Raw genomic sequence first — 23,977 nt, 5'->3', positions numbered from 1 at the left:
CACCAAACACAAAATATTGGCTTACAATAGGCAACAAATTGTATAGAAAAAACACAGACATTTCTCAATGAGCAGAAGTAACAAACAAAAAAAATAATGAAAATTAATAAAAATCATCAAGATAAAATATGAACACCCTCTGAGGATTCTAAAGAAGGAATTCAAGTTTGATAGGGACACCATCTGAACGGGCTTTTATAAACCCTGTTCTATTAAACTATATAGATGCACTGTATTCTACAGTTTTCCTAGTGACCAATATCTTTTGCTATTAGGTGTTATTGAAAACTCCATGACAATGTATCAAGAACTGAAGTCATTCTATTTAACAAAGTTATGGGAGGGATTGGCACATTCTCACACATCCAATAAGCCAGAAACAAAGTAATAAATCAACAAAATAAAATCCCCACTATTAGAGTAAGTTTTCACAAAGATGGAAATTTCTTCACCACACAAATTCTTGGCTCTTCTAGATTGGATCATCAGCTCTTCATCAGATTCTATAACCCAACAGTAACAGCATATAGTGTTTTTACTCAGTCTGGAGCAGCACATGACAACCATTAATGTATAAGAGCTGTTAAGAGTATTTTAACCCAATTTGCACCATCAAATTTGAAACATATTCAAAGTACATACACATACAAAGAACAGTAACAAAGCACATAGCACAAGACATTAATTGCCCAGTGTCTCTGCTTGTTTTTACTGTTCTGTGGGCTTTACCCATCAAAGAAGCTTAGGTTTCATTGCCCAAGAAAGACTTAAATGGTCTTAAACTGAACACAGAAGATCAATGAGTATTGGATGAAGCCCATGAGAAAGACTGGTTCCTGTTAAACACACTTAACATGTACGAAATATGGTACACCTTTAAACTTATGTACTTACATTAATTCTATGGGCAAAATGCCAAAAACAACAGGATGTGATACAAGGTTGAACAATTTCAGGATAAAATCCTAACCCTTCTTCATTGTCAATGACACAGAGCATTTATTTGTCAATTACCTCCAAACTAGAAGGCATGTTAAATAAGTTATCTATCACTATTAACTTTCTCTCTTGGAGGGTTCCTTCCTTCCCTTCTTTCTTTTCTAACATCAAATTACAAGCTAATGATCACTGGGGACCATGTTACTGATTGATATCCCGATGGGATTTCTTACCCAAGATAACTCATATGGGTCATAAAGGCGTCTGTTCTTCTAACAGATACTCTAACAGATACTCTTCCCTCCATCGCTGAGATTTAGTTTGGATAGTTCTCTTAATTGCACTGCCAGGGCTTGAAGCTGTTTACCAGTGTGTTACAAAAAAATAAGGAGGCAAAGAAAATTAGATGATTGAGGAGCTAAAGAGTTTGTGTATATTTTGTGTTGGTTGGCTGCCAACCTTTACATGCCTGGTTTCCCAAGGGCCTCAAAGTGTTTACCGCAACATGACCAGATGCCTAGAAACCTAGAGAGGAAGAGACAGGGTGTGGCAGCCTGCCAACTAAGACAAGGTATATTTTTTTTATTCCTCTCCTCTTCACCTGGATTCTCTCTTTTTCTGCTGCTCATTTAACAATGGATTGCATTGTTTCCCAACATTGCTCTTGTTTAGATCTCTGTCTAATGCGCTCTCTAGCCTTAGAGATTATACTAAAAAAATGTCAATGAGGGGCTCATTCTTAATTTTAATCACCGTCAGCAGGGACCTACTGTAAGCTCCCAGTAAGCCTCGTTGGCCTGGCTGACAAGCCTTCGCACTGCTTTGAGATGAGCTTTTTTAGTACTGGTGACAGCACATTAAACTAAAATATATATTAAATTAGAATTATAATTCATTGAAAAAAAAACTTCTGTTACTGTTCCCAATCATTATATGTAGATGCAGGTCAGAACTGTCAACAAAGGTAAAGCAAGCATTAGAAACCAGGTCTAAGATTACCTATCTCTTTTAAATTGACTGGGGCTCAAACTTATTCAACATCTGACATAACATGGATAAAAGAAAGGATTCTACGTAGTGACAGATACATCCCTTCTTGTTACATGCAGTATTGTAATAATATGGTATCACAGGACCTGTCGTCATTCTTTCCCTGCTACCCAGCTGTAGTTCTTAGGTCGCAAACATCCTTTACAAATATAATCAAATGTGTTAGGGATGTAGAACGTCTGGCTTCAGACCAGAGCCAGAGGTTACCAGATGTCAGTTAGTTTGTTTATGTTTGAATTTTTTATGGAAGCTGGTGACTGAGATAGTTGCTGAGGATTGACAGTGAACTTCTTCACATGGCAACCATCTACTGAGGTAAAACAGGGTATTCAGAGATGGGAAAGACCAGTACTGGTTGTTCTGAAATTTGATATTTGTGTTTAGAGTGCTTGGAAAATAAATATGGAAAATCATATCAGATATTTCCCTACTGTCATATAGCAAGTGTACAGCCTAAATGTGCAGGCATTGTGTTACCTAACGGACATCAGCAAAATGTCAGCATTTATAAGTATGAGAAATATGCTTACATTAAGCTGCACAAAGTGTACAGGCAAAATCTGTTAAGTAATGTCCTAGGCTACAGTGTGTAAATGTGTGTGGTGGGTGGCTGGCCGTACCCGGAGGTCCAATAAATCTACGAGGTGTGATTGATGACAACATAATGTAACAGTATCTCATCCAAGAACTTTGTTTGGACATGCAATCCAAGAGTATCAGAGGGTAAACAATTCTGATCATATGCTCTGCACCTTTGAGCTGAAGTTTCTGTTTTTAAAACTGTTAAAAAAAAGGGAACGTCAGCATTTCCTCTTTAACACGTGAGTCTTCTGTCAAGTAAGACACGAACATCTGATGTTACCAACACAAACAGAAACCACACCGGTCACATAAACACACACACACACCACATTTACAAGACAGGCAGATGAGTGTGACGCAGGAAGAGGAGGTGGCAAAGTGTAAAGAACAGACTGCTCTCCTTCTCCAATTATCATCTATTACACATTGCTGTATTTTTGGATAATTTGTTCATCAACCTAGCCTCCAACCAGCAATGTGAACTCTGGTATGCAAAAATTCTCTGCCAGCAAGACAACTGCATGAAATTTATTTTGTTGGAATGAGTAGTGGAAAAACTGCCTGTTTGCTCAGCAAGTCAGCATAAGTAATAATGACCTTGCCTCAAAACAGTAATATTATGTATCAATGAGTTACAACAGAAACGCAGGAGTGCATGACAGTATCATAAGAGCATATTCAAGGTTACTGGTCTATTTAATCAATATCACCTGAAGTATTGCAGTGCCGCACAAGGCGATACCAGCATAGACATAGCTGTCCTTGTACAAGTACAAATACGATTAAGGGGAGAAATACAAGAGCAAATCAAGGTCAGAGCACTTTGCATCGTAAAACACCTCATATTTGACATGTAAATGTCTGTCAGAGGTGCTGCCATTATTTTCTTATGTCCTAAGACTTGAGTCATGATACTCACGTCCTGGAACCTCAACAAATAATATATCATATAACAGCAATTTTAAGGGTCATTAGGGTAATACACAGACAAAATTAAGAATGCTTAAGAAAAGTTAAAATTTTTTTCAACTTCAGCTTTTATAACTTTGCTCCTTGGCCAGTGGCAACTTGTAATCATTAATTTACAAGTGAGCAGTAAGGTTGCCAGCAATTTATTTAGTCAAATTCAGTGTGGAGTCATCAAATTTGTGTCCCTTGGCTTGCGCAAATCCAAGGCACGACATTTCATTTCACACTTCTGTTCAAATATTACAAAGCACGAGACAATGGCTGACTTAGAAGGTCATTTAAATGGTACAACCTCAGAAGCTTCCGACAAATTTCCAACCATGGTGCAGTATCTCTGACCAAAATGAGCAAATATAGACATAAAAATGGTTGCATTTCTTCATCCTAAATATTTTTTTTTACATCTTACTAGCTTTAACAGTCCCCAAAACCACACGAAAACTGAAAGAAATAAAAGTAACCTTTTATGGTAGATCAGTGCCATATTCAAAGTCAGTTACTTGACCTAAATTCAAGCCTCTACACCTGTAGCAGAGTTTGAGGACCAAAAGAAACTTATATTCATTTAGATACTTATTTATCACCATGAACACTTGAAAATAAGGGACCAATTTGAAAAAAGGCTGCATAATCTACACTTCTGATACGAACCTTTTAATACTTGTGAATGCATCAGGTAGGTATCCTCAAAAGCTGAATGTACTCTGCTCCACGTGTTGTTGTGAAAAGGCAAATAACACTTAAAAGACAGTTGCCTTAGTTACGTCATTTTTCCTAATTGGGACATCTGGTTGAGTCTTTAATTTTCAAAAAATACAAAACAAAGACACAAAACAAAGTACACAACTGAAATTTTATTGTAGTCCTTATCACTTGTTTTAGATAGACTTAAACTGTTTTTTGAAGCTTGCAAGAGGTGCATTTAAATCCAATGTGCAATAGATCAAAACAAATGAATGTCCTCACTATGCACAACATATTTTGGATATTGTATGTAAACGTGAAGCAACATGGAGGTGGGTGTAAGGTTTTACACTTTTCTCACCTTGAGTTAACAATGCCCAGCAAAACCATTTGCGCACATTTTTATTACCAGCACTGTCCACCACACCATACCACAAATACTCACTAGCACCCATGCACGCATGCTGTGCACACACACACTCCATCCTGGACTAAAAGAGCCAGGTCATAGGTGAATGACTGTGGGAACGCAAAGGTCCCCTAGCGTGAATCCGTCACCACTCTGACAAACTGGCCTGTAACATAAACATCCACACATACATCAACTTGGGACAATACCCCCGTGAAGAGAGCACAATACCCCCATCCAATGCACACTGGGCCTGAAACAATATCACACATGCTGAAAAAACACCAGAGACAAGCCTTAACTAATATGGCAATGGGCAAAGTTTGAAGTAACACCATTTGGTGGGCAGCGCTACACAATGCAGACAAGCAGAAAACAATACATCAGGTGCTGACATAGCTCCAGTCAGACCCCCCCTTCTGTCAAGCTTAGCTGTCAAATTTTCAAGTCAGAAATGACTGTTTAGTCTATAAATTTTAACAAAACATTTAAAGAAAGTCATCACATTTCCCTCAAACCAATAGATTTAAAATTCAAAATCAGACATAACATATGAGAGGGATAGCCTGTCCTCAAACCTAAGAAGTTTTGACAAGGCAATATTAATTCTTCCTAAATTTCTTAATTGGTTATGTTCAATTTTGAAAGTTGTCTCACTGTTTTTTAGTAATAATTTCCAATGAGAAGCTGGTAAAATATCTCACAACAAAACTATACACGTGCTTGATTTCTATATCAGTTCATGATTGCACAATATTTCCTGATCTAAATAGGAGCAAGTGTTCATGATATTTTGTTTGTGTATTCAAGCTGGTTAAGTCCAGTGTTGAGCCAGAGAGGTTTGTATCCTAATAGGGACTACCTCCAACTAAAGACTGGACTGCAGCCACCGGGCTATTCATGAGTTGTGACCTAATCTGAAGAGGCCTGTAAATCCTACATGCTTACCGCAATAAATCTCTCAAGACATGTAAATACACACACACACAAACACACACACACACACACATACTCTGACTCCCATTTTAAGACAGATCAGTACACAAATAGCAAGACATAAACACACAGGAAAATTTCAGACACACAAGACGGGAAGACAGCCCAGTGACCAGGGCAAAAGGAAAATATTAAAATCATGTTCTGCATTGCATGCATTCAGGCCAGTACATGGAAAATTCCCATCCAACAAAACAGCCCTGAGACCAGCAGGAGTAAGCAGATGAGTATGGAGCACCCCCATGTGTCCATATTGATAAACTGCACCTGATTCAACGTTATCCTCAGAACAATGAAGGGCCAATGGCTCGTTCAACTTCATTGAGTATAAGGTGGAGTGTTAAAGAGTTCAACCATGGCGGATGAAAGGCAAATTTTGATTATTTCTCAAGCATTGCATTCATTTTACAACCTGGGCAACAACATTCATCATTTATTCGTGAATTTGCTCCGATTAATCTTCAATAGATGGCATTCCAAACATGAAAGTTACAGGCCAGGGGCTGAGTGTGTTTGGCAAAGTGGGGTGACAAACAATCACCGCTTAATATCTGTACCAGTGTCTTTCAGTAATGTCAGATTGGTGTTACTGATGAAGACCTTACAAATTGTGGTGACACACATTTGCAGCCTTATGGCAAAAAGGAGAATTTTGAAGTTAGGGCATGGTCATAGGTTTGCTATTTTAGGTCATTTATGTTGAACTTTCATATTTTTTGCTATCAGATGGTCACTTCACTTTCAATGACTGCTTGCTAATTTTGAGGTAATTTTCAGGTTGATGAAATCAACATCTCACAAATGATTTGTAGCTAATATCATTACTTAATTTTAGATAATGAATTACTGATTTTCAAAAGGTGACTAATGGTAATTTTCATTTATTTGTAAAGATAATTCTGTTATTTTGCTAGGTGAAAGAGCAATCCGTAAACAAGCGAGAAAAAAAAATTAAAAAGAAAAAAAGACCAGACAATGATGCATATCTGGATTAAGATAAGATAAGATAAGATAAGATAAGATAAGATAAGATAAGATAAGATAAGATAAGATAAGAGTAAATTGTTGTGACAAAAAACTTTGTCACAGCAGAATAACAGTTATAATATCAAAGAAATTCAGAAATTAAAAAATAAAAAATAAAGTAAATAAATACTAAGATAAAGATAGATGGAGAGAAAGAAGACCGAAGATAGCAAGACAGCAAGACACCAAGGAATAGACAGCAGCAACAACAACAACAGATGATAACAAAATTATTAAAAATATTTAAGTATAATATTAAATATGATGATAATACTCGATATGGCTGATTATATTTTGAACATTCAAAAAATCCACAGGGGTTAATTGAAGACCTTATTGTAGGAAAAGTATGAGTGTTATTAATAACAATAACTATGTTATTCGAGTCCTTCAGTCAGCCTTGAGAGTCGGCATGCAAAACACCTGGACCTAAAAGCAAAACAGCTAAATTTAGCAATTATTCATTATACTTACACCTGTGATAATCCTGCGGTGAGATGTCAAAATGTCCCCCCTGCTTTAGAGTAAAATGATACTGTTACAAGACAGTCAGTATGCCTCTTCACTGCAGACAGTCTGACCTATCATATTAGGGAGAGTGCAGAAGTAATTCATAGCATAAATAGTGGTTTCGTTTCATTAGAGTCCCAATAAACCACATCAGGAATCCAGCATGCATATCAGAGACCTGGAGGCCTTATTTATGTTATTAAGTGCCTTTGCAGTTTCCATTCTTGCTGCTAAAAAAAACAACAAAGGGCCTTACTTATTTCAAGGTTGATCCAGTACAGTCAAATGGGTTATACTCTTCATTGCTCTTGACAACCAGATTCACCTGAATTATGTTTCACTGATAAATAATTTATGCTTTATTAATCCCTCACAGGGAAATTCCTTCTTTGCATTTAATCCATCATTGATGAACCATGAGCTGCCGTCTATCAGTGCCAGGGGAGCAGTGTCTTGCTCAACAACACTCCAACACACCAGGAGGAGCCAGGACCTAAACCAGAAATGTTCAATTCCAAGGAAAATCACTCTACCTTCTGCGCCATGCCCCACAACCCAAAATTTTGTAGGCAAACTAAATTAACTGATAATTTTTTCTTTGTAATCTTTGCATGTTAGGGGTATGATGGTCTACATACTTCAGAATACATATTATATTTCATGTTTCAGAACAATATATACCTCCATTTTGAGATCATACTTCGATACATTTTGCAGCCAGCTGAGTAATGAAACACAATACATTGCAATGTAGACATGCAGCCCAACACTCATTTAGAAGAACGAGACTTTAACTTAGCCTGGGGCATTTTTATGTTTGCTCATAACTCTTGATTTTACATTCATTCTATCCACCAGTCCACTCTTGATTTACTGACAGAGTAATGATTTTAGACTTCCACTTTATCAAAGTGGTGATGTGTAATCAACAGGAGCAAATACGGTAATAACATTTGTTCTGAAATGGCAAAAACAATGAGTTTTGTCACTCAAAAACAGCCATGACACTAGCACTAATGTCTCTATTAGGATTGAGAAAAGAGCAAATAAAGAGTTGAAACAGGTCCATCCTCTCACACTGAAGCAAATGAGGCAGCTATAGGTAATTGTTTTTTTAATGTGGAATATAATTACAAATCAATTATTTCAGATATACCTGTTTGAGAGAAGCTTGCTTATTCCAAACAGTGTTATGATGTGATCTCCTTTTGCTATTCTTATATGACCTGATAGGAAGAACAGACTCAGTTGACACAAGCCTGCCAAGAAGCAGAACTGAGCAGATATTCTGTGCCTGATGTTTGTCTGATCCTGTGCTTTTTCTGCATTCTTTTCTCCCCTTCAAGCAACTTGTGATTCCCTTCCATTCTCCTGGTGCAGTACTGTTGCTGTAGTCCACCACCTCGCCCCCTCTCTCCACTCCCCCTTCTTGCACAGTTTCAGGGTGTGTGGGTGAGACAAGCTGGGCATTTCAATGTATGTCTGACCAGGCAGAGACAACTGCAGAGCCTGCATGGATTAGAAATACATCTGTCTCTATTGAGATGATAAGATACTATTAAGGGGAAAACCACAGTGGGTTCTTCAGTCTGGTCTAGAGTATTTGTTAATTATTATTTATTCTCTGCTTTGGGACCAAATTATTATTATTATTATTATTATTATTATATATCATTATATTATAAATTATTATTATATACTATATTACTATATATTATTATAAATTATTAAAACTTAAAACCAGGCGGAACTTGAGCTTTGGAACAAAGTTTGGGGAAATTGGGAGTGTTGGTGGTTTTACGCTGAAGGTTGATAACTGACAACAGAGAAAACAGTATTTTTACATTTATATCCCCCTCCCTTTTAGAAGCCCTGCAACTGTCTAACTGTCATCAATCCTTTCCTGTGTAGACCTCAACCACTCTGCCATTATGTTTTGTAACATTCTCTTTCCAATTCCTTAGCCACAATTTTTCTTCATCTCAAATCCTGAATAGAACAGCTAGAAATAATCACACCCTCTTCCCTCGAGTATCAGTAACCAGCCAACCCCCACCCCCACCACCCCACCACCCGCTGCCATTGCACCTCATGCCACTGGTACCGTGACGACTGCTTACATTCTGCAACATTCCAAACCCAACACTAGCCCATCCTTCCCTCTGTGGAAGGATAATATAGCCCTTACGTGTTTCACTAAGCAAAGTAAGAATAGTGATGCTTTCAGCCACAAAAGAAATAAAACAAACTCCTCTTTTCTGAAATAGTAATTATAGCTAAAATCATTCTTTTTATCATTGACTTTGGCTTACAACAGGATTGACAGTGACCTAGTTGCACAGTTCCCACATGCAGCCCCCCTCCCTCGTATTTCCAAATCTGCAGCTGAAAGCCTTCTGCACTGGCTTCAGGGTGGGGGTATGTCTCAGTAGTGGGATCAAAGTGGGAGCTTGCATGTTTATGCACTTTCCAACCATGCTAGACATCGTTCAAATATCATCTTAACCCTGATGATGAATTTAAGTTAAAGCACAAACAGCCATGCAACATGTACATATTATTGAAAAATTGAAGGAAGAATTTTTGCAATTGCTTTGTGAACATTTTAAAATCATTAGAAGCTGCTACCTTTGTGTTAATATTTGACTTGATTGTTCAGAACACTGATATAAACAACTGAATGTCAAGAGTTATTAATGCATTTGTGTAATAAATTTGCAAGCATAATGAGAGGCTCTTTCTTAATCAGATACTTCGACACATTGTGAAGGCTCATACTTCTCCATTTATATGATTTTAAAATATTTCCAGATAATGATCTGTTATTTTTGTCATAACTGATTGGATTTTTATTAATATCTTTTGTGTTTTTTTATTTATTTTTTTTTTGCTCATTTTCACAGTAATTTTTGATTTGGATTCTTCATGTTTTAATTATTTTTCAGTGACAAATTGCCAACTTACTCAAGCCAGTTTTCTAAGGAAAAATGTGATCAGCAATTATCCATACTTGGGTATGGGTATTAAGATTTTGAATCAAAACATATAACCTTTAGAAACTGGAATGTATTATTGCAGCAAAAAAGGAAGTTATCACTGACTTGATCAGCGTTACCTAATCAAAAAATAGCTCACACTGGATTGTTCCTAAGCCTCCAGTAGCCATAACATGGATGCAACATACAGTTTCATGTAGTTCCAAAAGACATCCCAGAGACTAAAGAAAATACCCACCCCTGCCCCTGCAAGACAGTCCAATCAACCAGGCAGCTGAAAATCTACAGCACTGCGTATCAGTCACATCCTCCATATCCCTGCAGTGCTTGACTGTACAGTTTCTGTGTAAAAGGTCACTCCCTGCTGCTGATCTTACTTTCTCATCTCCCCCTCTACATACAATCTGTATGGCCTGGTTAGAAAATTCACCAACAGATCTCCCCTAATCCAGCAGATCTGCCAACCTCCCTCCCACTCTCTCTCTCTCTCTCCCCATGGGTCTCCACTTTATTTACTCAGTGAATCAGCAAGAGGACAGACGGCACATAAACAGTAAGCTCACTCAGACACTGACATGAACACATGACAAAGGGATCAGGAGAGGACCTGCTATGTGAATGTGTCCAAGGATTATTAAAATTCCTTGAACTTTTGTCACTGTCGGCTGGTGGACTTTGACTTTGGCTTCTCACAGAAGCGATGGTGCATCTGACTACAATCCTGCCTGTTGAGGTTGGTGATCAAGGTTGTTTATTAAGCTTAACCAAAAGCATGTCCCTGTGACAGGCTTACTGTATGTAGACAATAAGCCCTGTGAGAGCAAGTGCAGTGAAAAGCAATGCCACTCAGTAAAAATATTGAATAAAAGCAACAGCCAATACTAACTTTAGTCTTCAAGGCAAGGAAACAAAAATGGAGGAAGAGAAGGAGTCCCAGATTGTGCAGTTTGTGTCAGAAAACAAATAGTTTTTCTGTGTTTTTGATTGGTTATTAAAACTGAACACACATGATTTGAGAACATTAAACATATTGTAGAAAAACAATGTGACCACTATGTGTTGGCCTACAGGAGGCCCAGCATTTCATGTAGAGCAAGAAATATGCTCTAAGTTATTCCTGGACCTTTGATTGAGACACCATTTCATGGAATAAATGACACATATGTGTTTATTACAGGGGTTGCTGAGTGATTGTACATGAACATAATTAACTAAATAAGTAGGTGTAAAAAATGAAAAGCATTATGTGCTTACTGCAGACATCCAAGCCACCTTTATGAACAAAACAATGGAGCCAAGGGTGGTCTCACAGGAAATGTATAATGTGTAATGTTGTAAAATGTTTAAGAACTCAATCATAATTTTGTTTTGTTTGTTCTCAGTAAAATCAGACAAAGCTGGCTCAACCATTTGAGCCATTTTTAATCTCTCAGCACTGTTGCATTTCAAAGATCAAAAACACAACACCACATATCAGACAAATCTACATGTGGTTCTGTAATAACCTGAAGAACCAGATTAAAAATCATAAACTCAGATCTTTTGACAATTTCAGCATCACCAAAAGACATTCAGAACTTAAGTAAATCTTGATAGAATTTTCTAAATGTTTTCAGGAACAATGAGCAAATGCACGCGTACAAAGGGGGGGGCTATCTGCTCTGAAATACTCTGCATTCTAGCAGAAGAAATAGACGCATGGACATTATGACTACAATTACATTTTTATGATCTTTTTATGCTAAATTTTGAAAAAGAGTCACCTGAGAGTAGCTCCTGATTCAAGTTAGGCTAAATGGCTAACACAATGGTGAAATTACATAACACAAAGAAACCCCCAACTGTTTCTGTCTGGCTGCACAAGACTGAACTTCTTTCATCCAGCAAGGGTACATGGTGACCAGCTGATGGAGTCTGCCCACGCCTTTCATGGACTGAGAACAAATCCAAACAATTGTCTGTATTGATTTGAGTGCATGTACATACGTGTGTTGGAATTCAGTGTATTTGTTCTACCCATGAGATGAGGCTCAACCAGAGCAACCACCTCCACAAGCCCCAGCATGACCCTGTGACAGGGCCTTATTTGTTGACCATACACAGATTTGGAAAGGTAAGCCATTTTGACCTTGGTGTGTTCACCCAGCTAGACCCTTGCACAAGGTCAGCTTATAGGAACATGACCCATCCCCTAATGCTGAGAACATTATTTTCAGCCACAATTCAGTAACCCTTAAACCCAAGGGACCCACCAACATTGAGGCAACATAACACCGCAAACATCATTCAAGCTCAAACATCCACTGCTTTAACTGTGACCGCAGCTTGTCCTCCAGACTCGACTTGAAAAACAACCCCCCACTCACAATGCTGAAAAAAGCCAAGTAAGGCAAATTGTGACGCTTGAAGTAAGGTTTGCAGATGATGTAGCTCTGTTATCAAATAGATTTGTCCAAAATCTTTTCAAAGATACAGATCATAGAAGCAAGGAAAAAATGAAAAAGGCATTGTGATGGTCCAATGATCCATCCATTATTTACCACTTTTTCCTGGAGCCTATCCTAGCTGTCAGGTGGCGAGAGGCTGGGTACACCCTGGACTGGTCACAAGTTGATCGCAGGAACACATATAGGGACGGACAACTATTCAGTCTCTCCTTCACACTTCTCGGCAGTTTTTCATTTGTAACCTTGCCATGAGTTGTAAAATAAAGGATGATGGATACCCCTCATGGTTGTTTTGTGTGTGTCTGTGTGTAGGCCGAAGCTGGTCAATTTACTTTATCAAGAGCAAAAAATAGCTCGACCTGAAACTTGCACAGTAAGGTAGTTTATTGAACTGCACAAATATGCCATGATATAATTTTATTCCTTGTAAAGTCATTACTTGACTGGCTTTACCATTAATAATTATTAAAAAAAAAGGGGTCACCAATATAACAACCGAGCCATTCCGTCTATACACATAATATTTATAGCGGGTAAACACAAATGGTATGGGCATATATATCGACCAATATTAAACATGACAATCTTTTTTTACACCTTGCTTTCTTGCAGATAAACAATTGGACCAAAACATTTAATATTTTTAACGTAGTATTGAAACATCAACTGGATATTAGTTCCCCAGTAAAAACGTTATCTTGATTACGTGTTTGACGTTTTAAGTATTTTCTCCAAAAAAAAAAAATGTGAATAAAGGTTCAGATCTATTGTATTGTAGAGGTATGAGCAGACATCATTCTCAGCAAGCAGGGACACCCTCCTCTTTGAGAGAAGATGGGATTCAGTGAGAAAAGCACAGTCTGTGCTTTCAAAGAATTTGTCTTCAGAGGATCTGCTGGAATTAGAGATCTGTCTGAGCCAAGGCCCCCCCCTCACCCCCTTCTGGACCCTTCAATCTCTTACAATAATGAGAAAACTGTGCATGTGTGTGTGTGTGTGTGTGTGTGTGTGTGTGTGTGTGTGTGTTGTTGGTCAGGGGTTCTTCAACTATGTGACCAGAACAACATGCACTGCTGTAGCAGGCTCACAAATGCACCCATTGGTGAGCCCTTGGCAAATACAGCTTAGCATAATTCAAAAATACCAGACGTTGTGTACTGTGCTTCACTGCTAAACCCACAAAGCAGCTTTCTCTCTCTCATCTCGCACTGCACCTATCCTCCATCTCCCCAAAACACTCCTACATAAACAAGAATTAATTCCAAAGCCATATCATTTATTTCCTCAGAATAAGATTTCAGGCCACCAAAAGTTGCAAGGCTTGGTTTTGTTTGCTTTTAGAGGGATTATTTGGTCAAAGAGGTTGATACTCATCAAAATTTTCTGAAATACATTAGCACCGAAATTAGCCATTAGTAAACATTTGTTGTACACACCGTACTTACAATCCAACATTAATTTTAATGACAATAAAATAGGGATAAGAAAATACAGTAGAAGATGTAGCAATAACATCCATCCATCCATCGTCTACTGCTTATCCAGGGTCGGAACCCGGCAGCAGAGAGGCCCAGACTTGACTCTCCCCAGCCACTTGATCCAGCTCCTCCAGGGGGATCCAAAGGCGTTCCCAGGCCACCCTAGAGACATAATCCCTCTAGCGTGTCCTGGGTCTTCCCCAGGACCTCCTCCCGGTTGGACAGGCCCGGAGCACTTCACCAGAGTGTTGTCCAAGAGGCATCCTGACCAGATGCCCAAGCCACCTCATCTGACTCCTCTCCACATGGAGGACCAGCGACTCTACTCTGAGCCCCTCCCGGATGGCCGGACTCATCACCCTATCTGTAAGAGACAGCCTCAACACCCCTTCTGAGAGAACTAATTTCGGCTGCTATGATCTGAAACCTTGTTCTTTCAGTCCCAATCCACAGCTCTTGACCATGGTTGAAGGTAGGAATGTAGATCCACTGGTACATTGAGAGCTTCACCTTATGGCTCTGCTCCTTCTTCACCAAGGCAGACCGGTGCAGAGTCCGCATCACTGCTGATGCTACACTAATCCGCTTGTAAATCTCCCGATCCAGACCCCTAACATACTTAAACTTCTCCTCTTGAGGCAGGACCTCTCCCCCAACCTGGAGTGGGCATTCCACCTGCGAATCGTTTCTACGAGGGCTGGAGATCATGGTCCGATGAAGCCAACGGGACCACATCATCTGCAAAAAGCTGAGACCCAATCCTGAGGCCACCAAACCAGATCCCCTAAACGCTGTGAATTCTGTTCATAAAAGTTATCAACTGAATCTGTGACAAAGGGCAGCCTTGGTGGAGTCAGACCCTCATCAGAAAAAATACGACTTAATGTGGATCATGCTCTGACACAGATCATACAAGGACCTAATGGCCTGTATTACACGTTTTGGTAGCCCATACTCCTTGGAGCAACCCCCACAGGATGCCCTGCCGGACATGGAACCCAGGGCATAGGAGAGTCCACCCCAAAGTCCCCCAACTCTACTTCCTCATTGGAAGGCTTGTCGTCCAGACTGAGAATGCCTTGGAAGTATTCCTTCCGTCGACCTACAACGTCTTGATTCGAAGTCAGCATCCCCACTGTACACAATGTTGAGGGTGTGCTGCTTCCCGCATTGGTGCCGCAAGATGGTGGACCAGAAAAATAACATAGACAATCAAATTCAGGTACTGGTATGGACTTAACTCCACATTGTTTTCTATAAACCATATTTTCAGTAAAGGGATAATCTGCATGGTACAGGGATTGTATTTTTATAATGGATTGTCAGCAGCTGGTTTGTCTAATTTGAAGAAAGACAAAGATTAAAAAAATACGCATAGCTGCAGTGGTAGAGTTTCGATGTTGTTGCACTTTTATGGGGCATTTGCCGTAAACACGTCCTACTTTTTATTAGCTTATTTGGTATAACTGTGCCTGAAATACATGGAATATCTTTGGAGGGAGTTTGCTAGGGTTTTCTTGATTAAAAGTCATATAAAATCACTGATCTCATTTTACACACTTCATGTCATTCCCCAGATTTGCTGTGTTATGCTGATGATTTTAATGTGATTGAATTATATTTTCTTGTTTTGAAAATACAATGAAAATATATAAATGTATATGTAATATTTTTTTAATCAATCCCTTTATATTAGATTTGACTGAAATTCAAAGTGTTTTTCAGCCGTGTAGTTCAACTAATAACTACTTAATAACCTCAGTTTACTTGAAAAGTCAAATACGGCTATTCTCGTCATGTACAGTCATGTTTTTAGCAGACGACTATTTTGCATTCATGTCACATTTATATATGAAAGTTGTATAACTTCATGTCATTGACTGTAATTCACTTGACATAACATGCATGAGCAACTGATTAGAATCAGTGTTTGCAATGGTTATAAAGAGACAGCTGGAACCAGAGTAATGCCAGATGCACTTCTGAAGGGACACAGAAAAGCTAGTGTGGGTTTTGTACAAAAAAAGCAAGTTTGATCCAAAAAGGGTTTAGAAATGTCCTACCTGGACCGCCTGTAGAAGTCGGACACATTGCTCCCTGACATCTTCAAATGGACAGCGTTTGGCGAGCATGAGGATGTGAGCCAGGATATCATTCAGGTCACTATTAGGGGGACATTTTAGTGCTGCTGGTGTGGGGGCTGGCGCTGGTATGGGCTCAACAGCCTCAACCTTCTTCATCACCTCCTGGCAGATGTGCTCCATGGCCGCCGTTCTGGAGCTGGCATCCCGATTGCCCAGCCCATCCCACCTCCCAAGGGATTCCTGGTCCAGCACTTCCATCTTTTGATCTTGGACTAATACTTGTGTTGTCTTACAACAAGCTAACCAACAAATAACACATGAAACAGTCATTATTTTCACATTGTTTTCAAATACCCTTTACAAGATGTTTTTATTATAGTCAAGACAAGTGGTGAGGAATGTTAAACAATGACTAGAGGAAATGGAAGCATGACTAATTTGCTTATTAAAGGCATATTTGCCAAGTATAATAAAATAATCAGGAAAAATTAACAGAATTTTCACCATGACCTGCTCACAGTGGCCAAAATGCTTGTTTCAATTTATAGAATCTCAACAAACAAACATTAGAAAACCGCAATGTCATTCTTAGAAACCTGTAAGGTAAGGTTTTTTTTTTAATCTGTTTTTTTTATTATTATATATATATATATATATATATATATATATATATATATATATAACTTTTGATTCACTGATGAATACGTGGATCGCGCAAGATTTAACATTTATCGACTGATTCACAATCATTCTTGTTCGGTTGCCTCAATCCAAGAAATGAAAATATACAGGGTGTTTACCGATAACAATGGCCCAGAGTCTGTCAGCTTTCACTGTCACTTATGTCCTCTGGAAATAAAAACATATTTGATTGTTTTGGGAATACGATCCCTCATCCAAGCACCGTATATGTATGTAATCTATTCTGATACGACGCCCTGCTGCTTACGATCCATTCAATCTCCTCCCCCGTCTTTCGCCCTGGCTTTCAACCTGCCCATTAACAAAGACACCAGTAAAAACATAGCGGAACCGATGTGGATATACATTTACAGCACGCAGAACTTTTAAGGAATGGTGAATATAAAAGGTGTCATGGAGAAATACTTACTTAAATGGCATTCATCAGAGCAGATCTCAGGCAGCGGGACGCATTGCAAATTGCAGTATTGACCACTTAAGTACCCCAGTAGAAATGGTAGGAGGGGACAAATAGAGGGTAAACATTTGATTGACACAGGGATATAACCAATAAATGACGTCTGTTGTGTTTGAGGGGCGGTTCTTTGGTGGTTCTGATGGGTGATTGGCTGGTAGGTGGACGCCGTGCACGCATGGGAAGGATACTTGGGAGTTGGATTCTCCGTAAAAATCGCATCGTTTGCTTTACGTAGGTCTGTCAAGTGTTTTAGAAATACATTTCCCAAAATCCACTTCGTCCGTTGCCACCCTCCTCTATCTTGTTTATCACAAATAAGAGTATGTCAGAAAACACAGAGGGAAGATAGGGCAGATACACAATGACTTACTAAGATGATTAGTCCGATTGCCTGAATGAATATTTAATCATCTTAATTGTGACATTGACGAAAGGACGCAAGTGTTTACTCGAAAAATAAACATAGTTAAAGTAATTCGTTGCAAAAGGAAGGCAAGGCTTATATGTGCAGAATATTGACATGCCAAAATATACTTAAATAACCCGTAAATAAGTGTATTGTATATCTTATCTTATGTATATGCAGTAAGTATAAGCATGGAGAATAACTAATTTTACTAAACCAATGTACTTTCTTGAAGGACGTAATCTGAAGGCGGATGATCTTTTTCAAATAGCATACAGTCGGTTTCATTTGAGTGTCTGGTTTAGCAATGCTAATTGTATGAGACACAGCTATAATTAAAGCATTTATTTTGGGGACATATGAGACAAATATGAATGAAAATACATATATTTTTACGGTTACGTAAACCTGACGGCATTGTTTCACATTGCATGTAAAGGGCTATACTTGTCAGGGCTATTCATTTTTCCATACAAATAGCAGAAATAACCTTTATATTTTTACTAGTCAATGAATTTTAGCAGTCGACAAGATATCCTACGGTCAGATATATGTGCTGAATATGAGATCCGAAAAACAAGTTTTTTTTTCAAGTTCTACGGTAAAATGCCATTTGAGATATAGACGAACACCTACATGCGGAACAATAAAATCGACAAATAAGCCAACGGGCGCACAACTGCGTGCAGTTTATAATATACATGCGTATGGATTTTTCAACATTTTCATATTCATATCATGTTTTCTAATATAGAATGAACAGTAGCGATTGGTGAATACTTCGTAGTATCAGAGGACAACAACAGGGGAAAGTGAAATGTATCTGGAAACCTGAAGAGTAGAATGAAACTGGGAGGAAAATAACAGAAAAAGTGATCTATTGAGAGAAACGGCAAATGAATTTATAAGTCCCTTTTTTATTAATTTGTTTCAAGTTGGACCCCCGTATCAACGTAAAGGGGTGCGATAGTGAGCAGGCGGAACTACAAGCAGGAGCCGGAAGTGACGAGTAGGAGGGAAATTCAAATTGCACAGACTCGACCGGAAGTTAACAACAGTGGCTCGAAGAGGCATACGTCCTTATCGATCACTTCTGACGAAGGCAAACCGATAATATATCATCTCACGCACCGGTTTTAGACCACTGTCGCATGAATTGTCACAGAATGGATCCTCATCCGGATCAGGTAGTGTCTAAATATACCCTCGGCAGCTCTCAAGTTAGCTTAGTTCTGAAACGTCAGTTGCCGTTAAGTGCTATGTTGTCAAAAAGCTTTACCGTGATCTTAAACAGGACCGAGATCGAATGAATAGACCCTCCCGTATGCTATTGACGCGGCGCGGTGTCTTGTTTAAGCATTTGACGTAGAATTCTCAAATTCATAGTATATTTGGGGCCCTCTGTCGCTGGTGCAACAACAATGTTTGTAGTTTTACCTGATGATGGATTATTGATATTAGTGACGATATAAGGATTTTTGTTTTTCTTCTGTTGTACGTAGTGATGTTGGGGTTCCCTCCCTATTGAAACAGGACCGTAGAGTATTTGATTTTTTTTTTATGTCTTTCTTTTTTCTCCAATAAGTCACAAATTGTACAAGCCTCCCTAAACTTTCTTCTCTGTTCTCAGGTTTTGGATTCACCCTCCAAAAACAGTTACATTGGGAGCTACTACCAGCCTCCAGACAGAATCCTACCCGTACCAAGAGAGCTGCCCCCGCCTGTGCACTGTCCCATGGCCTTTCCCCGGCCCCTGCAAAGCAAGCCTAACATTGACAGTAGAGGTATGGCTCAGCACTCACTTCAGGGTCACTGATTTTGTCATGGACACTTGCTGTTATATCAAAAGTAATTCTGCTGTGTTTTTTGATTCAACTGCAGCTGTTGTAGATGCACTAAAGACACTCCAGGAGAAGATCAGACGTCTGGATCTAGAAAGGAGCCAAGCTGAAAAGATTTCATACAGCATGAGTGAAACAGGCGGTTTGAGTAAGAAAGGTATGATCAATTTTCATCAGAGGGCCTTTAAAAAAGCCTTTATAGCCTTTTTTTTCATTCATTGATGGTTTGCAGAGCTGGACTCAAAGCTGCAGTCTGCAGAGTCTCGCTGTAGGGTTCTTGAGAAGCAGTTGGACTACATGAGAAAGATGGTTGAAAATGCCAAAAAGGAGAGGAACGCCTTGATGGAGAATGAGGTGACTCATAAGTGTGCACATTTAAAGCGAAATGTACGTATGTTTTGTTGCAAAACACTCCTTATAGAGGCAAAGCAGTGAGATAATGAAACTTGAAATTATTTTTTATTTTAAACATTTGGTTCCTTTATTCTTATGTTTTGTTGATCCTACTGTGTATAAAGAAAGAATAATGCGCACCTGCTCATTTGGGGGGGAAAGGTTTAAATAGGGGGAAAGGATTCAAGGATTTTTGACCATATATGACCATCTTTTGTCTACTACAATGGGGGGATAGATATCTGTGATTTATTTATTCCTGATTATCTGGTATGAAAGAGGTTTCCCAGCTATGAAACAGCAACAAAATGTATCATTTTCCACTATTCACCAGGCTTCCCAACAGAAAAAGCAGCCCAGAAGCTTGGACAGCCTGGATCATCAGGAAAAGCTGGAGAAACTTGAATCTGAGTGTCTCAAGTTGAATAGAACCCAAACTCTGGCAGGGGTAAATTACAAATACCCTGCTTTATTACTGAATTCAGTGATCCATTCATTCAACCCATACATTATGAGACTTATTAAAAAAAAACTTTCAGATGAAGCTGTCCATGCTGGAGCAGAAACTACTGAAGGAGGAGCATGAGCGAAAGCTTGTCGAGGAGAAAGCATGCGAGGTCAGTCCAAATCAGACTCGTAGCATTTGAGGACTTTTTTTTTGGATGAGTGTGTCTTCCTGCCTGTAACGCTATGATATCACAAAAGCCTTGTCTATTAGAACAAAGGTAAAATTCTCTGAGTTGTTGCAGTTTTTGTATCATTAATATGTATCTGGGTTTTTGGTACATCCGCAGCTGCAGAGGGAGTTGGACCTCAACCTTCGTTTTTCCTCACCAGCTTGTGAGGAGGTCAAGCCAAAGAAGAAAACTAAAAAGGCTGCTGAGGTACTTTTGTAATATTCATCTGTAATGAAGATACTTTTTCCAGACAAAGTAGTTATATAAGGGATCTCTGATTTCAGAAAACATCCAGGGAGACTGAAATGGCATCACCAAGCGATCCAAGGTTAAACAAAATGCCCTTTGTGGCAGGAACTGTAAGTTATTTCAAATGCTCGGAATAAAATCTGCTGTTTTGAGTTGTTTTTTTTTTTAAGGTTTTTAGATTTGATAATTGGGATAAAAATCAAACAAACAATAAACATTTAAGCTTTGAAAATATGTTGCCTTATAAATTCGAGAAAGCAATGATACCAAAATGATTTTCCTCAAAAAGATGCAAAGAGCTATGTCTCCTATTGGTTCCTATTGATTTATCTATTGTTATTCCCTCCACAGTCGACAAGCCCCAGCCACTCAGTCCATGCCAACGTGCAGAGTATTCTACATATGATGAAGCACCATCAGCCTCAGCTGTGTGAGCGAGCATTTGCTTTGCAGAGGTCAGGCCGGAGCGTAAGGAAATGCCTCCAAAGCAACTTTTCTCCTAGTCCTACAACCCTCCATAAGTCTGAGCAGTGGCCAAAACAAGCAGATCCATCCCTGGGATCACTGTCTGATCTGCTGTTGGCTCTGCAGGACGAACTAGGTCAGATGAGCTTGTGAGTAAACTCCTCCTCTATGGGTGCTTTTTCATGCTGTGTCTTTTTAATAAGTTTACACAACTTGATATCTTATTTTGTTTGCCAAGATTTTGGGAAGATCTCCAGTTCACTCTGTTGTAAGAGAGGATTGTCGTCTATTTCCTTTGCATGCCATAGTGACCCTAAGACCTGGCCACTGTTAAGTCAGCTAGCTGTGGTCTCTCTTCATCAAAGGCCTTCTAAAATTCCAACTCAAAAACACCCTTTCAATGCAATTTAGGAACACTTCATTGAAAGCATTATAAAATAATGAGTTGGAATTTCAAGAGCAGGCATTGTTTATAAGCTTCTGTGTAACCATTTCACTGGCAAAGCAGACATACAGCTACTTTTGAGGTTGATGTGCGAACAAAAAAAACTTAATCACAACAGACAGATCAGAATGATCTGATGTCAGAAGTAATGACATCACAAGAGGCATTCTAAAGATATTTAAATTGCTGCTTTGTTGCATGTGAGCTGTTTTGAGAAAAGCAAAGTTGTCCGTTAATTTCACATCCCGATTGAATTACTTGGTAAGTGCACCAGTGTCAGCTTTGTAGCTTTCTACTCCAGTTATGAGAAGCGTGTTTATCTTCTCTTATTACTAAGAACACATACAGAATTATTTATCAGTCTTTTTGTTTGTGAGCAGTGAACATCAGGAGTTGGTTCGTCAAATAGATGCAGCCAATCATCAAAAGCAGATGGAGGACCTGCAGAGAGAACTCGAAAGGTTGATGGCCAGAATGGATGAAAAGGGAGCTCAGATCACAAAGCTCAGAAAACACCAGCAGACAGTATGCTAAGCACCAGTCAATTCAATCATAAAGGTTGTTCCAGGGTTGATATGTGTGTTCAAGTACTGATGCACTCCATCTTCCATTTCCCTTCAGCTTCATAAATTGAAAGTTCACCAGCCTGACACAGCAGAAGCCATGAAGCTGACAGGGAGCAGGCAACCGGGTCGTCCTTCTGTTAAGACTAAGCACACCGCCACAGAAAAAAATCTGCAGATTCTCAGACAATCACGAAACCTCCGCAATAGTATAAAACAAGATGACCTCTCCTGGGAAACCTGAGTATTTCTGAAAGACCCTCTGAGTTCAGACTCTGACAGCCAATTTAACCTCAGACTCCACTGAATTTTTTGCAGTTTATTCTTTCCTTTTATTGTCTGTAAGATAACAAGACATGCAAAGAGGGGTCTTGTGAAAAGTATACATTGTAATAATGGTTGGTCAATTTGCATTTAAAATCATGAAACAACTGGCTTTGGAGAAGTGTGTTGATAAAATTCAGTTACCTTTCATTAATTGTTGATCATTTGCTTTTTCGGATTAATATCACTGGATAATGGAATTAACTTTACCCTTCAATGGCATGTATTTCTTTCCAGAGTAATAATGTCAGTTATGTGAACCACACTCTTTCCAAACAATGCTGGAACAATTGAACTTTTAATATTTAAAATTTTTAATAAAAATACATTTTCTCCCCTACTGTTTTCATACTGGTCACCCTTTCAGGCAGACAATGGTAGGTGAATGAAAATGTCAGAATGTCTTCAATCATAGCTTCAAATCAGAGAAAAAGTAGTGATTTATTCTTTTTCCTTAAGTGTTATAAATGACTATGAAGATGAAATTATCTTAAGTTTGACAAATGAGGTGAATTAGCAAGAAGCCTAGGAGGGCATTTGCATGGTTCCAAGAAATCTGCTTAAACAAAATTCTGGCATTTATATGAAAATATGTCGTTGCGTTTGATGCCACCCGAATTGTTGTGTCAACAGTTGCAGAAGATCCTGAGAATTGGAACCCTGGCTCAGAATTGTGCTGTGATGAAGCCACTAGATGGCAGTGTTTAGCCTGTGGTATTCAAGTACAAAGGGTTTAATGCGCTTAAGACATTTTAATTCAGCTCCATTTAGCTGCTGCTGCTGTCTTCTGTCTTACAGAGTGCACCTGAGATGAAGCCAGAGCTTTAGAGCACTGTTCACATGGGCCTTTAGGACAGCTGAATTTATATTTATATATATATATATATATATATAAGAAAAAAGCTACTTCATCCTTTTTAATGAGGCCACACAGCACAGCTTTGGGAGAGTTATCCATCTTCACTGCTGGCTTATGAGATTAAAAAACATTTCTTGGTAAGACTTTAAGTTTTGCTCTGTGAATACATCAACTAAGGGGTGAGGACGTTAAGACGACTCAACACTCAAACATCAGCTTTTGGGCATCATCTCTGTTGTCTTCATACGGTCAAATCTCTGACATGCAGACTACATATTTTAACCTTCAGACCTGCTTCATTCACTCATTTACCAAAAGCAGATGATCACCCACTTAACACAGGTTATATTGTCAGAAGTAACACAAATAAATGACTGATACAGATAGTGAACAGCTGTGTGCAAGAGTCACTGTCACAGGGAAAGA

At 38.8% G+C, this 23,977-nt stretch overlaps 2 protein-coding genes across 4 annotated transcripts in view; one reads left to right on the top strand and one right to left on the bottom strand.

The window, feature by feature from the left end:
• Positions 1 to 17,346, bottom strand: part of sesn1 (sestrin 1) — a 55,138-nt gene extending 37,792 nt beyond the window's left edge. For 2 of the 3 annotated variants that reach the window (XM_086167593.1, XM_086167596.1), the window contains exons 1-2: positions 17,282 to 17,346; positions 16,150 to 16,469 (exon numbers count right to left, since the gene is read on the bottom strand). In XM_086167593.1, coding sequence (XP_086023719.1) covers positions 16,150 to 16,428 — 279 coding nt within the window. In that variant the 5' untranslated portion in view covers positions 16,429 to 16,469; positions 17,282 to 17,346. Of the gene's footprint in view, positions 1 to 16,149; positions 16,470 to 16,970; positions 17,161 to 17,281 lie in introns of those variants that run through there. The other variant, XM_086167594.1, reaches the window with a different exon arrangement.
• Positions 17,347 to 18,756: 1,410 nt separating this feature from the next.
• On the top strand, positions 18,757 to 23,024 carry cep57l1 (centrosomal protein 57, like 1). The gene is made up of 11 exons (XM_086167216.1): positions 18,757 to 18,922; positions 19,366 to 19,519; positions 19,617 to 19,733; positions 19,809 to 19,930; positions 20,304 to 20,417; positions 20,509 to 20,586; positions 20,764 to 20,853; positions 20,931 to 21,005; positions 21,247 to 21,509; positions 22,186 to 22,330; positions 22,427 to 23,024. Exons 1-11 carry the CDS (start codon positions 18,887 to 18,889, stop codon positions 22,610 to 22,612), a joined length of 1,380 nt encoding a protein of 459 aa, XP_086023342.1. The 5' UTR covers positions 18,757 to 18,886; the 3' UTR covers positions 22,613 to 23,024.
• Positions 23,025 to 23,977: the final 953 nt, after the last annotated feature.

The sequence above is a fragment of the Fistularia commersonii genome, chromosome 20, assembly GCF_037954325.1.
Source record: "Fistularia commersonii isolate RoL2024-O1a breed Wild chromosome 20, RoL_Fcom_v1.0, whole genome shotgun sequence".
NCBI classification, from domain to species: Eukaryota; Metazoa; Chordata; class Actinopteri; order Syngnathiformes; family Fistulariidae; genus Fistularia; species Fistularia commersonii.
Note: the sequence above shows the minus strand (reverse complement) of the source record. Positions and strands in the feature narration are given on the sequence as shown.

Bases quoted from the DNA above. Each gene is read 5' to 3' on its own strand.
- cep57l1 (XM_086167216.1), top strand. From the start codon at position 18,887: ATGAATTGTCACAGAATGGATCCTCATCCGGATCAG. The intron at 18,923-19,365 runs GTAGTGTCTAAA...CTCTGTTCTCAG, and splicing joins TGGATCCTCATCCGGATCAG to GTTTTGGATTCACCCTCCAA. The intron at 19,734-19,808 runs GTATGATCAATT...GATGGTTTGCAG, and splicing joins AGGCGGTTTGAGTAAGAAAG to AGCTGGACTCAAAGCTGCAG.